Source organism: Nicotiana attenuata, chromosome 9 (assembly GCF_001879085.1).
Source record: "Nicotiana attenuata strain UT chromosome 9, NIATTr2, whole genome shotgun sequence".
Taxonomy (NCBI): Eukaryota; Viridiplantae; Streptophyta; class Magnoliopsida; order Solanales; family Solanaceae; genus Nicotiana; species Nicotiana attenuata.
This window is the reverse complement of record NC_031997.1, coordinates 14,101,684-14,121,593: the sequence shown is the minus strand read 5'-3', so window position 1 is coordinate 14,121,593 and position 19,910 is coordinate 14,101,684. Positions and strand designations below refer to the sequence as shown.

The following is a 19,910-nucleotide window of genomic DNA, read 5'->3' as shown; positions in this document are numbered from 1 at the left end:
CCCCCCCCCCAAAAAAAAAAAACAATAAATGTTACCATACTTTTTTGCAACCACCTCCTCCAAAAAGCATGTTCCTCTATCCCAAATTTCCATAACCATTTATCAAGTAAAGTTTATTGAACACCCTAAGGTCTTTCACTCCAACTCCTCCCCACTTCCACGGGGACGTTGTAGTCTTTCAACTCACTACGTGATATTTCTTGGTAAAGCTTCAGGACTCAATATTCATTAATAATCTTTAGTTGTCTCCTTTTTAAGCTGTAAACACTTAACACCTATTTATAGTCTAGGATAACTGAGCAAACAAGCCCATTAGGTTAATACCTGAAATGAGCCTTAAAACAATGAACTCCTAAATCCGGACCTGGTGTGTGTGGTTGAGGGCATGGTGTGCGGTCATACAACCTTCACGAATTAAATATGCGGTCCAATGAACTCCTAAATCCGTACCCTGGTGCATGTGGTTGTGGGCACAGTGTGCAGTCATCATACAACCTTCACAAATTCAGCACATCCTGAATTCTGAATTGCTATGAGGTTGGTTTCTTATAGTGCGGTCGCACAACCTTTGCAAATTCTGCCATCTACAAATCCTTCCTCAAACAGACTTGGTCTTTACTTAAGACCTTCTATGGCATCCAATGCTCTCTTGGCATGATGTTTGGCGGGAACCCCTAGCCGTGCTCGTATCGTTTATTGCTCTTGTGCTCCTGTTGTTGAGCATGAAGTGCAATCATGCCTTAATGATGTTGGCAGTAGGTCACGTTCACTGGATTTTCTCTCTTTGGTATTTTCAGAATCCTAGGTCAGTACTTAAACTGTCTATATGACTTTCAGAATCCTTTGTCAGTTCATTCCATGTTTGGTTACTGATGTCATTTAGGATGTTTTAGATCTTAAAAGACGGGGGCTTCTTACGGAGCTGATTTCTAGATTCAATGCAAATATTCAGTTTTAATTTCTATTTCAAATCATTGAATGTCTTACCTCAGTCAGATTCAGCGATTATTTTCTTATACTAAATAAGTCTATTCCTAATATTTATGACTAATATATTCATTCATATTGTCTTCTTATTAATAAATCCCGTTTCCAGTTATATTCATCATGTAGTGTACGCTTGAGCGCTTCGGTGCTTGCACCAAAATGCTACCTGATTGAAGACAAAACGTCCATCCTACACACCTAGCTTCAGCTTTACATGTCTTTTTAACTACACTAAGCTAGTTACTCTTTGGTTCCTTCTTTATTTGCTTTTAGTCCATCTACAAATTACCCATTTTATAGTATGAACGATGTGCATAACTCATCGTTTTGGAGTCATGAGTTGGTACTATCAAGGCTTATTTTCCGTCACAATGTACTGAACGAGTTTTGAGATATATGAAACATATTGTCATCTTAATTTATATGAACTCTTTTCTTTTTTGTATCTCTTGTTGATGTTTGTGTATGCTGAGATTTATCTTTTCATTGTAAGAGCATTTAGTCGACTTAGTAACTATGTTCAAGAGCTTTCTGTTCAAATATCTCTCCTCCTTGCAAAGCTGCATTCACTGTTAAGATCTCTTTAAAGCTTCCACGTATGTAAATTTCTTTTGATGGTAGGAGGAACATCTCAGCATGACACAGGAACATGTGTGTCTACATACCATGGAGAGTCAATTCTTAGCGAAAGATCTTCACCACAAAAGATGACTTCAACTTTTGACCATCGCATCGAATCCCTTAAGCTTGAGGATGAGATTGATCAAACACTGCAGGCATTGAGGAAGTCTCAAGAATTTGAGTACAGACTTGCTGAGGAAAAGCTCTTTGCTCAAAAGAACTATATCATGAATCTCTATGAGCAGCTTGACAAGGAAAGATCAGATCTATCAAGCCGTACATCAATGGTTGAAACAGATACCTTACTTGATGTTGTCCTGAAAAGAGTAGACCAAATAAAACGAGAAATTTCGAAACTCAAGGACATGAAACAAGTGCAAAATGGATTTGGAAGAACTTCGAAGCAAATACTCAAGGATTACTTTTGTCTAGAAACAGAATCGTCTTAAGCAAGCTCTGCCCTTTGTATACAACAAATACGCCCTGGCCATGTTATGCCAAAATTTTGTTCCGAGCCTCAAGAGTTATTTCTTTGTAACAGTTTGCACTACTGTTAGGCCATGTATATTTTTTTTTCAGATAGAGGACATTACTATTAGTCCATATGTTAACATTTCCATAAAATCAGATTTATCTTCATCTTTCAAAGTTAGAGTAGAAGATCATAAAATGAATAAGTTAACTGATTTAACAAAATATTAATTTCTGTCGAAAGAAAGGCACTAGTCAGAAATTATATGTAAGGCAGAAACTTGTAATGTATTTTGTGGGGTAACATTTTAGCATTAGATCAATGGAAGAGCTACTACAATCCATCCTGAGGAAGAACAGATAACAGATTGTACTTGAATAAATAGGAATTACTGCTAGGCAAGGGCAAATTAATTAAGGGTAGAATTGAATAGAAGAATTCACTGCTTAGTCCTTAGGCAAGGCCAAATTAATTAAGGGTAGAATTGAATAGAGGAATTCAATGTTTAGTCCTTTCTTCATCATTTTCCAAATATAAATCCTGACTTACTTGTCCATTTTAGTAGTTCAAGAGAAAAATAATTTTTTCTTGTTTTACCCTTATCATTAATTACTTATTCCCAAATTATTTTGTAAGATTTTTTGAAATGCTATCGTTATTATTGGTATTATGGTAAAAAATATACTTTATTTTGTTAGTTTTTTAGGAGAAGTGCAACGTCCATTGTGGACAAGTAAAAGTGAGCGGAAGGAATATTCACTTCTTTTAAATGAAAATTTAGGCGTTGGACATGAATTTCACTTGGACAAAATTGAAGACATATGAATGAAAATCATTATTTTACTTGAAATACTCTTGAAATATTTTTTTCAATATTTCAATATTTCAAATACTTAAATTCAATAAATACTAATGGTCAAATCATTATCGAAATATTGGAGTACAATATTTGCAAATAATAAAGTCCTATATGTAACGAGTACTTAGAATGCACCTTCACGATTTTTAATACAACTGTATTATATAAACTGAGGAAAAGAACCAAAACTGCCCCTGAACTATTGCCTTAGGGTCACATTTATCCTCCTTCCACCTATCGGTCCAAAAATACCTCTAAAGTTAACTTTTTTGCTCACTTATGCCTTTATGACTAACAGTCAACTCCCAAATAAAAATAATATTTATTTAATTATGACATGGCAACTTCCTATTGGCTCTGCTTAAAACCCCACCCGAGCTCCATTTAATAACCCACTCATGACCCAAACATTAACCCGCTCGGAAAATTCCACAATATTACCGAGAAAATCAAGGTCTCTTCTGGCTGATCCTTATTTGGGGTGTCACTGGTAGGATGACAATGCGTTGTTTTAATATCTTTGTGGCATATTCCATAAACTTACAATCTTTTAGTATTTTCTGTTGAATTGATGCAAATATTGATACTTGAATGGAGTTCTGAGAATCCAAACAAAGGTTTATGATCATGCTGCTCTTTTCCTACCAATTTGTCTTTACGCTTTAATCCAAGTATGGACTTAACCTTCCGGTATAGATCAATGAAGATGGTTGTTTTATTAATAAACACATATGTCACTTTTACTTTTCTTGCTAACCTGGAGTTTCTAAAGAATGACATTTGTGTGAAGCCCGATCTTAATGCTCTAGGCGACGCTGGTTGGTACTGCATTCACGTGACCTTGTTGCTAATGGAACCAAAGGAAATATGTGGCTCAATGAATTTGTAGTTCTGTATCAAGAAAATATTGCTCCATGTTTACACGATGGAAAATTCAGTATGGTTGAGCGTTTGTTAGCAATTGGTCCCGCACCATGTGAGCAAAAAGTCAGAACACACCTTCCTCAAGAGGCTCTCATGGTAAGGAGTTCCTGAACCTGGTCAGAAGTATCAAAGGTGAGTTATTAAATGGATTTGAGATAGGCGTTTTAAGCAGAGCCAATAGGAAGTTGCCACGTCATAATTAAATAAATATTATTTTTATTTGGGAGTTCAACGGCTAGTCATAAGGGCATAAATGAGAAAAATGTTAACGTCGAGGGCATTTTTGGACCTATAGGTGGACGAAAGATAAATTTGACCCTAAGGCACTAGTTCAGGAACAATTTTGCCCTTTTCCGCATAAACTATAATACAAAAACAAATATGATATCACATGTGTTTTTTTTTCAAGAGTTATTAAATTGATTCGTATTTTACACTCTTCTCTTAAAACAAAAATCAGGTTAAGCTGGGAATGGAGAATCAACTAAAATGGAGAGAGGGAAGACGACTTAAAAACGAGAAAATAGTAAAAAATAAAATCAAATGATAGAATATTAGTAGTATTCATACATGGAGAATAAAGTTCCCGAGTCAACCATAATGTACAACAATTTATTATTAGTATTATTTTTGGAGAATAAAAATCTTATTAATGTCTCTTTTTCTTTTATTTTCTGGCTACTGTACAAGAACAACCCGGCCACCGCCACCCCAAACGTTCCTACCGTCGGCAAAATCTCCACCGCCACGATCAACTTTTGGCACCGTCACAATCAACTCACCATCCACGAACACCGCCGTGGCCAGCTCCGGTTTTGTCGTCGCCGGCAACCTGAACCTCCACGTGTCCACCTTCAGCTCTTCCAACAACAACTCGTCTTCGCCGCCGGAGATGACGCCGGCACCGCCATCTCCCGTACCATTTCTCACCACGATCTTCGTAATCCCAGGATGAATCTCCACCGCCTGCACCCTCACGCCGCCTCCCGCTCCGGCGCCTCCGCTCTCTCCACCATCGTCAAATTCCATCTCCGCCACGAAACGGAAGAATTCCGGCCCTTCCTCCACCGCCACGTCAGCATCGGAACGGAACGGAAGTTCTAGAACCTTCCCGAATACGTGCGGCAGTTTCCGTAGCTTCTTCGTTGGGTTTCCTTCCATTACCGCCAAAAGTTGTTCCCGCTGATCCGAACCAGACCCGGAACCCGAACTTGAACCCGGATAAATACCTTCACGAATAGCAATGTTTCGTTTCATGGACATAGGATGGACCCTCATGCTATGAATCTGCTTGGCTGAAAAGCAAAGGCCCTATAATACCAAAAGTATCCAAACCTTGGTTAAATTCACTATTTTGAGTCTGCGTAAAACTAGATTCATGTAAATTAACAATGAACAAAATATTGAGAAAACAATAAAAGATCAAACCTAATTGTGTTTGCTATATGGGAATTTGTTGGGTTACGTAATTGTGTGTGCTATATGGGTAACTAAAAAGAGAGATTCTTGGAAATGATAAAAAAGAATGAAAGATAAAAATGCAGATGTAATTGAATATATAAAGGGGGTATATACCTATGTATATATAGTAATATATATTCAATTACATATTTGCCTCTGCAAGTAGGTATCGGGATTTCGAGAGGAAAAAACCAGAAGGAGGAAGAGGAAGAAGAGGATTGCATGAAAAGGAAATGAAAAATGAAGGATAAAAGAAGGAGACAAAGACGCAAAGGAAGTAGGGTCTCTTATTTTACTTGTAATGGTTTTGTGGGTGGCAAAGTTTTACGGAGAGGTGAAATTTGCTAACTTGTTAGGAAGTATTCATGTTATAATAAAAATTAAATCCTAATTAATCTGTTGAAAATAAAAATTAAACAATTGAAACACTGCATAATTCTATTTTTGGTATCAAGTAATAGAAGATATATACTCATAATATTTACATGAAACTAACGGTGGTGCAAATTGATGTCCTTTATCGCACACTAGTATGAGAATACCAACGTATCAATTTGACACAAACTCGCACCTCACTAGAAATTTAACCTGAGACCTCTTGATCTCAGCACCTTCATGTTTTAACTTAGTAAATGCCATGCCAAAGTTTAATCGGCTCATCATTGAAAGCTTGGAACAATATAAGCTGGATACAGACTCACACTTCAAAAAGTACTTTGTAATTTATATGTGATTTGTATATCATAACGTGACTCAAAAACTTATGCCAAAATATTTTTATTTTACTTGTTGACCTGAGCGGTTTTAGTTTTGATGATTGACAAAGGAACACATGCATGAATCAGGTTCATGGACACTGTACACATGTTACGGTCAAATTTAAGCAAAAGGCGTGCACGTGCAAGGGATAAGTAAACGTGGTTATTTCTGACAATCACTGAACGAAAAGATTTGCATATTTAATATGGAGCAGGACTCCTTACTTGAAGAGAATTCTATCCAAAATAAGGAAAGAATTAGAAGTTGAAGTTGACAAGAACTCTTTCATCAAGGAAGAGTAAAGCATTAGACCTCTAGTTAATCCTTATTCGACTAACTCTACATATATCGGTGTCGTTCTATTTTACAGCCGATGCGCACGTACTAAAGTAAAAGCAGAATTGAGAGCAAAATAGCAAGGCATTTTGGGAGCAATTCCTGTGAGATTCAAGAGTGCGATCCTGAAGCTACACGAACCAGATTGAAGAACCAGTTCTACTAAGAGTTTTATGTGTCTTTCTTTATTTCTAGTTCAAAGTATAGTAGGTGTTTTGAGTTGTACCTATCAGCTTTCTTAGAAGCAAATTGTACTAGGTATCTAAGTTGTATCATTCAGTTAGAGTTAATTTGAAGTAGTCGCAACAGCCTGTGGCGTGTTGCTACAAGGGTTAGAGTTAATCCTTAAGTTTGCAAGAGGTTGTAAACTTGAGTTGTATTGTTCAAGTTAGAGTTAACTTGAAGCACTCGCAATAGCCTGTGGCTCGTTGCTACAAGGGTTAGAGTTTAATCCTTAGGTTTGCAAAAGGTTTATAAACATTGTTGTTTGGCTCAGAGTTGTAGTGAAGTGTTGGAAAAATCCTACTGCGAAGTAGGTCGTGGTTTTTTCACCTTTTGAGCAGGGTATTTTCCACATAAAAATACTTGTGTTCTTTACTTTCTGCATTACTTATTTTGCAACAGTAGATTGAGGAACGCATAGAAAAACGTGGTCCTTCTATAATCCAGTGCGCACGAAAATTGGATACCACACAAATCGCACCCCTCCCTCTTGTGTGGTATTGAAATATAAAATATTAATTGGTATCAAAGCAGGTTATCCTTGAAGAGGCTAAGACCTTAGGAAAAGATCAAGATGAGTGCACGATATAAAAACTGTAAAGGGAAATCCACCACTATTCAGTGGTCACTACTATTCTTGGTGGAAGGAGAGGATAAGAAATCACGTGCAAGTGACTGATGGATGTTCCAAATGTGGTAACATGACCACATGATCAAGAACTGTCCTATGTGGAAAGTCGAGTAGAAAGAGGAGAAATACGAAAGAAGGAACCGGAAGAAGGAACAGGTTCATGACAAGAAGAACAACAAAAAAATGCCATCCAAAGCAATGGTTGCTACTTGGAAAGATAGTTCAGATGAGGACACCGATGATGATAGTGGTGAATGAGCTCTTATGGCAACTGGAGAATCTATAGATGAACTTGATGAATAATCTAAGATAAGTTTTCTGGACCTCAAGGAAAAAATTAAATTCCTTTCTAAAGATAGACTACCAGAATTGTTGCTAACTTTACATAGCTATCTTAGAACTTATATCTGAAAATCTGAAATTGAAGTTAGTAACAAGTAAAGAAATATCTAGTGTCACAAAACTCACACTAGAAGAAGATTTTGGAAAGGTAAAAGATGAGCTATAAAAATGGATGAACTGGTAAGATTTTTGAAAGAGGAATTGACTAAGGTTAAACATGGGCTTGATAGAATAGGCAAATGGAACAGGTCCTTCGATGCATTTTTATGGCTACAAGAACACTATAGTAGCAATAGAAAGGGACTTGGCTTTGGGAACTCTGCACCTAAATGAGATCCTAAAAATAAGTACCTAACACTTTCTGAGAATAAGATTTGTGCTCACTGTGGTAATATTGGACACTATAAGAGTGAATGTATAGCAAAAAAAAAAAGCAAGTCCAAGGAACAAAAATTTTGTTTTAGGGAAGAATAGGCTGCCAAGTTGGGCTAAGAAGAATTTGATTTATCCCTTTGCCTATAGAAAGGGACCCAAACTAGTTTAGGTTCCTAAGGCTAACCCCTGATTCTTTTTTTGCAGGTCCAAGTAAAGGAGAGCAGCCAAATATGATACATGGATAGGGGGTTGCTCAAAGCACATGACATGGAATAAGAATCGGTTCCTTTCACTTGCGGCCTTTAAGGAAGGTAATGTCTCATTTGGAAATGAAAAGAAAGGTGAGATCATTGGAGTTGGGAAGGTAGGAAAATATGATTCTCACTCAATTGAGAATATATACCTGATAGTAGGGGCGACTCAATGAATCTCGTGGCCTAAGGCGAAACCATATTGAGAGGCCCTTAAATTTATTTTATAAAATATTTACACTAACAATAAAATATACTTTCTAAACAATAAATTAATCATTCAAGACAAAAATAAGCGAATCAGAAAAAAAAAAAAAAAAAGGAAGAAGAGCACAAAAAATAAAGTGGTGGACTATCGGATTTTGAGGTCCACAAATTTTGATTTGGCTTTCATCACAAACAAGAAAAAGAAATAAACGTACATAACGTAATTGCTTAAGTTTTGAGCATTAAGGGTGTCAAAAATATTTACTCCTTATGATCAATTTAAACAATAATTGTAGTTTATTCTATAAGTAGCACTTATTGGTGAGTATCTAAAATAAATTATAAATAACCTAATATAATATGCCGAATTACACTAAAAGAAAACCGGTGCATGAATACTTTTGTGTTCGTGCAATTTGAGAGAACATTGTAAAAGAAATTTGTTATGTTGTCAATATATATAACTTAATTCCTATATAAAAAGGATAAAATTAAAATTGAAGATTGAAGCAAATATACTAATCAATTAGTAAAGAAAATTATCATCATTTATGAATTTATTGATATAAAATAACAAAAAAATATACTGTAGCACTTTTCTTTATACTAATTATTTATATAATTCATATAATATATAATAATAATAATAATAAGAATTTAAAATAAATTTGGGGCCTTCAAATTTTGGGGGCCTAAGGCGATGGCCTCACAGCCCAAGCCTTTAGAGCCGCCCTTGCCTGATAGATGGACTGAAATACAACTTGATAAGTATATCACAACTGACCTTCACCTCTACAAAATGATTTGTGATAACTTTTACCATTGACAAAATAGTTTTACAGGGAAAAATAGTGAACAACATATATGTGGTGGATCTATCCATACTCTCAGATAATGAGCTCACTTGCTTGAGTGTCATGGATAGTGATCCCCTCCTTTGGCATAAGAGACTTGGGCATGCAAGTCTAAGTCAACTCAATAAACTAGTCTCCAAGGACTTAGTGATAGGGCTCCCTAACATTAATTTCAAGGAAGACAAAGTTTGTGAGGCTTGTGCAAGGAGGAAGCATGTAAGATCCTCTTTCAAAAGTAAGAAAATGGTAAGTACTACCAGGTCGATGGAACTGGTCCATATGAATCTGTATGGACCAATGAGGACAATGAGCAGAGGTGGTAAGAGATATATTATGGTGCTTGTTGATGATTAAGCTAGGTTTACTAGGACACTATTTTTAACATCTAAAGATGAAGCATTTGACATGTTCACTTCATTTGTTAGAAAAACTCAAAAACAACTAGGTAATCAACTTGCATCAATTAGGTCTGATCATGGCACTAAGTTTGAGAAAGCTAAATTTTCTGAGGCATAGATCATAATTGTTTTGCTCCTAGAACTCCACAACAAAATGGAGTAGTTGAAAGAAAGAATAGGACTTTGGAAGAAATAGCTAGGACCATGTTACTTGCTAATAAGTTGCCTCATAGTTTCTGAGCAGAAGCTGTGAATACTGCATGCTACATCATAAATAGGTGTACAACTAGACCTTTTGTTGAGAAAACTCCCTATAAGTTACTTAAAGAGAGAAAGACATGTGTGGCATGTGTCTCCCTGCGATAGAGGGAGCGTAGCGACCTATCCAGCAAGTTCTACAACAACTATGACGAAGCTTATGTGTATAGGATTTTCTGCTCGTACTCTGTCAAATTCTAGTATAGTTTATGATATCGTCCCACAGAGATTGGACAATCTAAGCTACAGACTTGTAATATTTTGACTACTATTTGAGAAAACCAAATTGAAGAGAGGTGTGTTTGAAATTATAAATTAAGACAAATTTCTTCTGAAAAGTTTATATTTAAAAAGAGTTGGGAATCGTTGAATTCACTTGATATATCATTACAATAAAATCTCAGGTTCATACGTATTTCTCTAAAGAATAATTACTTATTGCTAATACAATTATATTTTTACACTAAGAAATAAATAAATAATTAACACTCCGCGAGGTTATGTCAATCATTTGATTTAAAACTAGTGACGATTAAACTGAAATATCTTGCCTGAATTGTGCTCAAGCGTAGTAAAAACTTCGTGAGAATATTTTTACTAGAAAATCAATAATCTTGCCTTCAACAATTTCTTCGTGAGAAATTAAACTGAGGAAAGCAAGATTACAGGCTTGAAACAATAATCTTACTAAAAATTATTTTAACTCTAATATTTTGTGCTCAAGTATAGTAAAAACTTTGTGAGAATATTTTTACTAGAAAGTCAATAATCTTGCCTTCAACAATTCCTCTGTGAGAATTAAAACTGAGGAAAGCAAGATTATAGACTTGAAATAATAATCTTATTAAAAATTACTTTCACTCTAATATTCTATTCATCATTTATTATATATTAATTTTGCTCCGTGAGAATTACAAAATTAATATAAGAATAACTTAGATATAAAATATGTAGATGTGATAATAATGATTAAAAAATCATCACAGAGAGAGGAAAATCAGCAAAAAAAAGCTCTTTTTGAATCGGATATTGGATAGGCTAAGCTAGGTGTAGCCCGCTCTCTCTACGGTTTTGCTTGAACTTGTCAAGCCCGGGTCCATCACAATATGAAATGTATATAGAGTTTCAGGCCAAGAATGTATTGAAACTGAGATAGTATTATAATTATATCAAGTTTCATCAACTATCCCAACAAAAAGAAATTACTCCATTATGAAGTAAGAAAAGCTAAAAAATACTTTCAAAAGACTAAGAATATTTTTACTACAAAGAGAAAGATTAGAGGAAGAGACCAAGATTACTCTTCTCTTTCTCTTTAGAAACTTAGAAAAAACTAGATAGAAAATTGGATACAAAGAGGGATGCCCTTTCATCTACAAACATATGGCTATTTATAGGAAAATTCCTACAAGGCCTTGGTGAGAAATTGCAATATAATATTAATATATCATATGGCCTTGATGAGAAATTGATATGGCAATTTGTCTTGAAATTTTGGTGAGAATTTGCCATAACTTTGTATCTCTTGACTTTGTCTAGTCTTGGATGAAATTGTCACGGATGCATCATTCTTCCCTTGAGCTGTAGTTTCTTTCTTTTTCTCTTTTTCCATGTATTCTTTTTCCTGCGAGAATTTTTAGAAAAGTGCGAGAATAGGATATAAATTGGTCATGTTTTATATCTAAAATATTATATTTTTATATTAAAATATATGAACAATTTATATCCATCAAATACCCCCACACTTGAATTTTTGCTCGTCCTCGAGAAAAAGAAAAAAAATATATATTACTAATTTTGTTTTAAATTATGGCTAATCTTGTAAAATGAAAATTTAATTAAATAAAATCTATCATGCTTTCAAACTTTATAAATTTTTCATATTCATCAAATCTTTACCTTATTTATACTTTTATTTTTATTAAACAAAAATTGTATCTTCTTTCTTTTTGAGACTTCTCTGAAATTGATAACTTTATGATCATTTGCATTGAGTATTCCTCATCTTTGTCCATAGGCTTGCCCTTTATGTCTATTTCCACTAATGTAGACTAAACACTGATTTCTAAAATCTTTTAGGACTTTTTCTGGCTTGTAATGTTGGCTTCAGGCCGGTAGGTTAAAGGTTATATTTGTAGTGACTTGCCTTTTTCCAGTTTTGGAGCAGAATATTTCTAAGATCAGACTTTCCAAATATTTGCTATTGATTTTTTTTTTTTTGTACTTATAATGCTTGAACATAAGGTCAATCTCTCCCTTTTTTTTTTCTTCTTTTCTTTAATTCTGATCTTTTCAAAATGAGCTCCAAACTTATTTTCTGAAAAAGGACTTTTCAAATCATAAGCATGAATGTGATATTTAAATTTGGGCATACTTAGGTATCAAAAGAAAAAATTAGGTCTTCAAGTTTTTTTTTTTTTTTTTTTAGCAAATCCACTAGGCAGGTGCCTAGGGCTAGTTTTATTAATAAGAAAAAGCAAAAAGAACCACATAGGAAGAGTACAAATAAGGGGGACAATAGCACCAGTAGTGTTGCCTCTATGCCTTGGCTATATAATCACTCCTCTGCGCCTCACAATGCCGTATGACAGTCTCATGTAGAGGATCATGGTGTAGCTGCCGGCAAAGTCTCACGAGGGCATATAATCTCATAGCCATTTGGACTTCTTTCCAAAGGCACGGGAGTAGAGCAACACAAACTGGGTTAAACCTTACCTTACTAATCATATTGAGGCATAAAAAGCCTCATCTACTAACATGCATGTAAAAAGAAAGAACTAGCTAGAACTAGATATTCTATGATCATCACAGAGTTTATAACATACTCTGTGATGATATTACATATGACAATACTAATGAGATGATAAAATAAAAAGATGTAAAAATAGCAATGTTGCTCTTTCTTCTCTGGCTTTGGGAAATCTTCAATTTGTAGGCTCTTGTATTCATCATCAGTCCAATTCATAATATCTTCAAAATTCATGCTTTCTTTTTTGACCGGGTGGACTTTGTTGACGTGGTTGGAAAAACCTGTTTTTGTTTGGCACTTCTCATTGGAAGTCGCCTTATGTTTGCATCTTCACTCACCTTGCCATCCCAGCTTTTTTCTCTTGTATGTGTCTTCTTCCTTTTGCCGCTATGCATAGGTGATAAATCACCTTTTCTTGCTGCGTCTGCCCGGTATTGATTTAAAATCTCATCTTCCTCACCTTCTTCATATATATCTCTTGCTACTTTCACAGGAAGTGGCATACCTTGATCCAAGCCTTGTGTCGTCAATGTATTTCCCTCTTGTATATTAATCACAATTGCCTCGTTTTGCTGTTTTTCTTTGTCTTGCACCTTGTTCCTGTTTTTGTTCACACGACCAGTGCTACAAGGAGTGATATTAAGCAGATTTGTAGCTTTGGAACTTACCATGGTATCCAGCAGCTTTCTTTCCTCCAAGCTAATAACTGGAAGAATTGAGTTATGTTGTTGCTGTCCTTTTTCTTGCGCTTGCTCGACTAATTTTGGATTGCTTTGAATAAGCTGCTGTTGTTCTGGATTTAGTGCTGCTTCCTGTCGATCCTTAACACAACTGGGAGCAGTGTTGTTTGCATTTAACTGCTGCTGCTCTTCTGGATCATTCTCACGGNCGGTAACGCTCATACAGGTAAACACCCAAAATCAGAATATAAAGCAAATAGAAAATGCCTCAACAGGCCGTCACAACTCTATACAATCAATCCCTGGCATAGCCCCCCTTATTTCGCCACGTGTGCAATAAATAATAATATAATAGGCACCGCCTTATTTCGCCACACGTGCATAACAATGTCCCACCTTATTCCGCCATATGCGCAACCCACATATAACCATATAACATATCCCGCCTTATTACGCTGCACGTGCAAAACATCAATAACAACAATGGCACGGCAAAGACCTCGTGCAACCCTTCAACAACAACCGCACGGCAGAAACCTCGTGCATCACAGTAGCAACAACCGCACGGCAAAGACCTCGTGCATCACAATCTCAACAACCGCACGGCAGAAACCTCGTGCATCATAATCTCAAGTACAACACAACAAATGACAATATATACAGGAACAAAGCAAGAGAATCAACTCAAGAAATTCTGTTCACCAAAAGACGGTACAACTAACTCACAAGGAATAACCGTAATAGGAAAATACTAAGCGCAATAAGAACAACTCAACAAGGGATAAATAATACGAAACAATGATTCCTTAATACTCAGTTCAACAACAAGGAAGTTAACATGAATCAAATAATTTCAATTAAGGAAAATATCAACTAAACATAGGATATCTAACTTCTTTCCAATTAAGACCAATTATTTACATGAGAGATAGAAATGATGCTTATCAAATAAGGACAAGCAGTTAAGAATGATAGTATGACTATAGAGGGGTAAATGTCCACAGTTAAACAAGTAAAAATCAATTAGGCAACGAGAATAACCAAAAAGGGGCAATAAATTCCAAGTAAATCATGTAGAGGTGAAACTAATAACATGGAACTCAATCGTATCAAGAAACAACTTCATGTTCGGTGATTATAAGGATCTAAGAGCCTAAAAGGGGAAATTTTCCACAAATAAATTCGAGCACGCACTCGTCACCTCGCGTACAAGGAATACAATCAGCAAAGAAGACCCAAATCCTAAGGGGAAGTCCCCCACACAAGGTTAGGCAAGATACTTACCTCAATCCGGCCAATTCAATACTCAATTTAGCTTTTCCTTTACCAATTCATCAATGCTTGGCTCAATCTAGCCAAAAACAACTTGAATACATCAAACAATGCAAGATAAAACAATTTCAATTGACAAAACTATGATTCTTATACAATTTGCAAAAAGTCAACAAAAGTCAACTCCCCGGGCCCGCACCTCGGAACCCAAAAAATTTACAAAAACCGAACACCCATTCCGCTACGAGTTCACCCATACAAAAATTATCTAATTCCGATACCATTTGGTCATTCAAATCATCATTTTACAATTTTGAAAGATTTCACAATTTTTCCCAAATTTTCCTTTAGATTCTCATGAATTTGATATAATCACAAAATATAGTTGGAAAAGGATTAGAGACACTTACCCAATGATTTGGAGAAGTTTGGGTCTTTGGAAAATCGCTTATGGAGGTTTAGGGTTTGAGAAAATTGAAAAATGGGTGAAAATCCCGTCAAAAACCTCACTTAACAGGCCTCAGATGTCACATTTGCGACCCAGGGTTCGTAATTGCGAACCCTTGGAAATTGTGAACAAAAAAGGACTGGAAGAAGTTGCATTTGCGACAAAAAGTTCGCATTTGCGAACTAGGCATCGCAAATGTGATGAAAAAGTTCGCATTTGCGAACACACTAGAAACCAGCAATTTTCCCGACACAAAAATGAGCATAACTTCCTCATACGATGTCCAAATTCGATGATTCTTTTTCTTATGGCTCCGTAATTTCGATACAGATCTAATGGTTCAAACAAAACTGAATTTGGATCTCATTTGCTCAATGTGGTATCATTTTTGCTTGAAGAAACGACGACAAAGCATTCAAACACAAGCGCAACATAGCCTAAACCTATCCGAAACTCACCCTAGGCTCCCGCGACCCCGTCTAATCACACACACAAGTCATATAACCTTACACGGACTCGCTCGAAGTTTCAAATCACATAAAACAACATCGAAACGACGAATCAAACCAAAACTCAAGCTTATGAACTTCCAAATCTTCAATTATCGAATCTCATATCGAAACCTATCAATTCAAGTCGGAATTACGCCAAATTTTGCAGACAAGTCCAAAATGACTTAATGGAGCTGCTCCAATTCTCGGAATCGCATTCCGACCCCGATATCACAAAAGTCAACTGTGGGTCAAACTTCTTCATTTCTTCAACTTTTCCAATTTTCGCCAAAATGCCTCAATTCACTCTACGGACCTCTAAATCTGAATCAGGACTTGCGCCTAAGTCCAAAATCACCATACGAAGCTGTTGAGATCATCCACGACCCATTCCGGAGTCGTTTACCCAAAAGTCCAATTCCGGTCAAGTTTTCACCGTTCAAACTTCCAAAACAAGGTTCCTTCTTCCAATTTGACTCCTAACCATCCGAAAGCCGAATTCCACCATGCGCGCAAGTCGATACTCATATTTCGAAGCTGTTCCAAACCTTATGCCGTTGAACGGAGCTTAATTTCTCAAAACGACCGGTCGAGTCGTTACACAGGAAGACTCTCATGGAATTACAAGGATAACAAGGGCACAACCCAGACAAATAAATCAATGCCTAATATGGGTAGCGTGGGTATAATGGGCAATTTCACAAGCACAGGTGGATGTTTGGTGCATGGAAAGCGAAAGAACAGCTGCATGGGAATCAAAATTCAGTCCAGAATTAAAAATGTGGACAATTGCATGTGGCTATCCTATTGGTATGAACACGAAGATGGACTATAATGGCAATCAATAGGTTACAATTCCAGAATATGGCTATCGATGTAATAGGCTAGTTTTTATAAGTTTTGTGCGAGCTTACATATTTACTAGATCAAATTGTAATATCAGCGTTGGGCCTCAAATACCAACATCGGCAATTGGATCTATGTATTTTTCATTTCTTATAGTCTTACTCCTTGTAAGAGAACATGCTACTTTGTTTTTGTTTTTTATTATATATATAAAAACTAGCTCTAGGCACATCGCCTAGTGGATTTAAAAAAAAAGAGATAAAGACAAATATATCCCATCTTAGGGCATTTGGATGCAAGTGCTTTGTGCATAATTATGGAAAAGACTCCCTAGGAAAGTTTGATCCCAGAAGTGATGAGGGATTATTTGTCATGACCCAAATCGGAGAGCCACAACGGGCACCTGGTACCTTAGTCAACCGAGTACCAACGTAACGTATCTTTCTTATCATATCATCATAGGTAAATGGGCCAGAAGGGACATCATGATATAATCAAAATAAAACATAAGGGAATACTAGACATAGGATGACCCAACATAATATATAAGCTTATACATGTGACATACGGGCCTATAAGGCCGACATGATCATTTCAACACTCAAAACATTGGCCGCCAAGTATCCATATACATGACATCTTTTTACAAGCCTCTAAGAGTACATAAACGTCATAAAGGTCGGGACAGAGCCCCGCCATACCAATCAGTATATATCCAAATTATACTGACCAAATAGGCAACTCCGGAGCAAGTGGAGCGCACCAACACCTTCCACTGAGCTGATAGCCTACTAGGACGACTGTCAACCTGTCTATTGGGACCTTCGGGCATGAAATGCAGCCTCCCCAGGCAAAAGGAATGTCAGTACAAATAAAGTACCGAGTATGTAAGGCATGAAAGCAATATATAAAAAGATATGGAAAGAAACATGGAGTAAAGAACTCAACCTGTAAGTCTGAATAGCTCTGTGAATTATGACATTTATAATGTCATATCATGCATAGGTATATGTGTACATAACATCATAAAGCCTCTGAGGGCATCCCATCATATCATCTCGGTCTCTGTGGGAGAGATCACTAACGTATACCAGTTGATCAGGTGGGTGGTGTGTATATAACGCCATAACCTTTCCCCATACCCCATATACATATACTACACGTGTATATAACACCATCTAGTCATGGGTCAATATACATGTATAAAGAATGCAATGCATAATGAGCTAAGTAAATAAGATCTCCCGGAATGGCGTGAGACCCATGAATAGACAAATGGTAGTAGGACATATGGGGAATCAAGAACATAGGCAACCCTAGTACTTCTAAGAATAGAATCATTCTGGAAGTTGCGTGCTTGCTTGTTTCGTGGTATCATATGGATCATGCCAAAAGGAAAGAAGAGATAGCCTTAACATACCTTAACTCCGTTGATTCCTTAATACCTTCCAAGAAATTCTTCAAATAACTCAACTCGATCTACCATAGCTAAGGAGATTCAAAATAAGTGTTGAGTAAAGGCTATGTCTGAAACTTAAACTAGTAGCTCGTTTATATAAATTTGGGCAGCATCTCCCCTGTAACAAGGGCCTCCTCAAATACCATATACCAGCAACAACAACCAGAGAGATCCAACAACATATAAATATCAATAACAAGACACCATATAGCAACAACAAGTCACAACTACTTCACGACGAGCGTCAAGCTCCGATTGGAATCCGTATACCCCATATCACCCCTTATAGACTTCTTACTTCAACTTAACAGTATCATTAACATGATAATGAAGTCATTCATCAATGATTCCAACCTTATACCATANTAGTATTATAATTATATCAAGTTTCAATCAACTATACCCAACAAAAAAGAAATTAACTCCAATTATAGAAGTAAGAAAAAGCTAAAAAAATACTTTCAAAAGACTAAGAATATTTTTACTACAAAGAGAAATTTTAGAGGAAGAGACCAAGATTACTCTTCTCTTTCTCTTTAGAAACTTAGAAAAAACTAGATAGAAAATTGGATACAAAGAGGGATGCCCTTTCTTCTACAAACATATGGCTATTTATAGGAAAATTCCTACAAGGCCTTGGTGAGAAATTGCAATATAATATTAATATATCATATGGCCTTGATGAGAAATTGACATGGCAATTTGTCATGAAATTTTGGTGAGAATTTGCCATAACTTTTGTATCTCTTGATTTTATAAAGTCTTAGATGAAGTTGTCACGGATGCATCCTTCTTCCTTGAACCGTAGATCTTTCTTTTTCTCTTTTTCCATGTATTCTTTTTCCTGCACGAGTTGTTAGAAAAGCGCGAGAATAGGATATAAATTGGTCATGTTTTATATCTAAAATATTATATTTTTATATTAAAATATATGAATAATTTATATCCATCAAATATCTCCACACTTGAAGTTTTGCTCGTCCTCGAGGAAAAGAATTTTGAAAAAGATATGTTGCTATATTTGTTTTTTGTTTTTTTTTAAATTATGGAGAATCTTGTAAAATGAAAATCTAATCAAATAAAATCTATCATGCTTTCAAACTTTATAAATTTTCTATATTCATCAAATCTTTACCTTGTTTTTACTTTTATTTTTATTCAACAAAAATTGTACCTTCTTTCTTTTTGAGACTTCTCTGAAATTGATAACTTTATGATCATTTGCATTGAGTATTCCTCATCTTTGTCCATAGGCTTGCCCTTTATGTCTATCTCCACTAATGTAGACTAAACACTGATTTCTAAAATCTTTTAGGACTTTTTCTGGCTTGTAATGTTGGCCTCAGGCTGGTAGGTTAAAGGTTATATTTGTAGTGACTTGCCTTTTTCCAGTTTTGGAGCAGAATATTTCTAAGATCAGACTTTCCAAATATTTGCTATTGATTTTCTTTTTTTGTACTTATAATGCTTGAACATAAGGTCAATCTCTCCCCTTTTTTTTTCTTCTTTTCTTTAATTCTGATTCTTTTTCAAAATGAGCTCCAAACTTATTTTCTGAAAAATGACTTTTCAAATCATAAGCATGAATGTGATATTTAAATTTGGGCATACCTAGGTATCAAAAGAAAAAATTAGGTCTTCAAGCTTCAAAATAGGTGCTAGGAATTATTATTTTTTTTGTAGTAAATTTTTGTGCAATATCTAGAAAAGACTGAGGTAAACAAAGAAAGCCTAAATTCATATTTCAAAAATCAGTGTTGTCTAGGATTTCGCCTCGAAAGACATTTGGGGCAAGTTCTAGCATATAGATTATAAGTTTTACTTGCTTTTTGATCATAATGCTTCTCAATCTCAGAATATCTTGCCAAGTATTGAAGATATTTATTCTTGCCTTCATAAAAATAAACTTAAAAACAAGAAAGTTATGTGGTAAATATAAAAAATATATATCTGATATTAGAATGATAAGAGTGTTATTTTGATAAATTAACACTTTACAAGAGGCAAT

At 35.5% G+C, this 19,910-nt stretch overlaps 2 protein-coding genes across 3 annotated transcripts in view; one reads left to right on the top strand and one right to left on the bottom strand.

The window, feature by feature from the left end:
• Positions 1 to 2,247, top strand: part of LOC109232079 (protein OBERON 2) — a 17,299-nt gene extending 15,052 nt beyond the window's left edge. Inside the window, exon 5 of the mRNA XM_019397743.1 lies at positions 1,609 to 2,247. Coding sequence (XP_019253288.1) covers positions 1,609 to 2,057 — 449 coding nt within the window. The 3' untranslated portion in view covers positions 2,058 to 2,247. The remainder of the gene's footprint in view (positions 1 to 1,608) is intronic.
• On the bottom strand, positions 4,398 to 5,564 carry LOC109232078. Of its 2 annotated transcripts, none has more exons than XM_019397741.1 (2): positions 5,292 to 5,564; positions 4,398 to 5,174 (listed from the first exon to the last, which is right to left on the bottom strand). In XM_019397741.1, exon 2 carries the CDS (start codon positions 5,139 to 5,141, stop codon positions 4,542 to 4,544), a length of 600 nt encoding a protein of 199 aa, XP_019253286.1. In that variant the 5' UTR covers positions 5,142 to 5,174; positions 5,292 to 5,564; the 3' UTR covers positions 4,398 to 4,541. The 2 variants fall into 2 exon arrangements, with proteins under 2 accessions (XP_019253286.1, XP_019253287.1); XM_019397742.1 differs by having other exon boundaries at positions 5,439 to 5,564.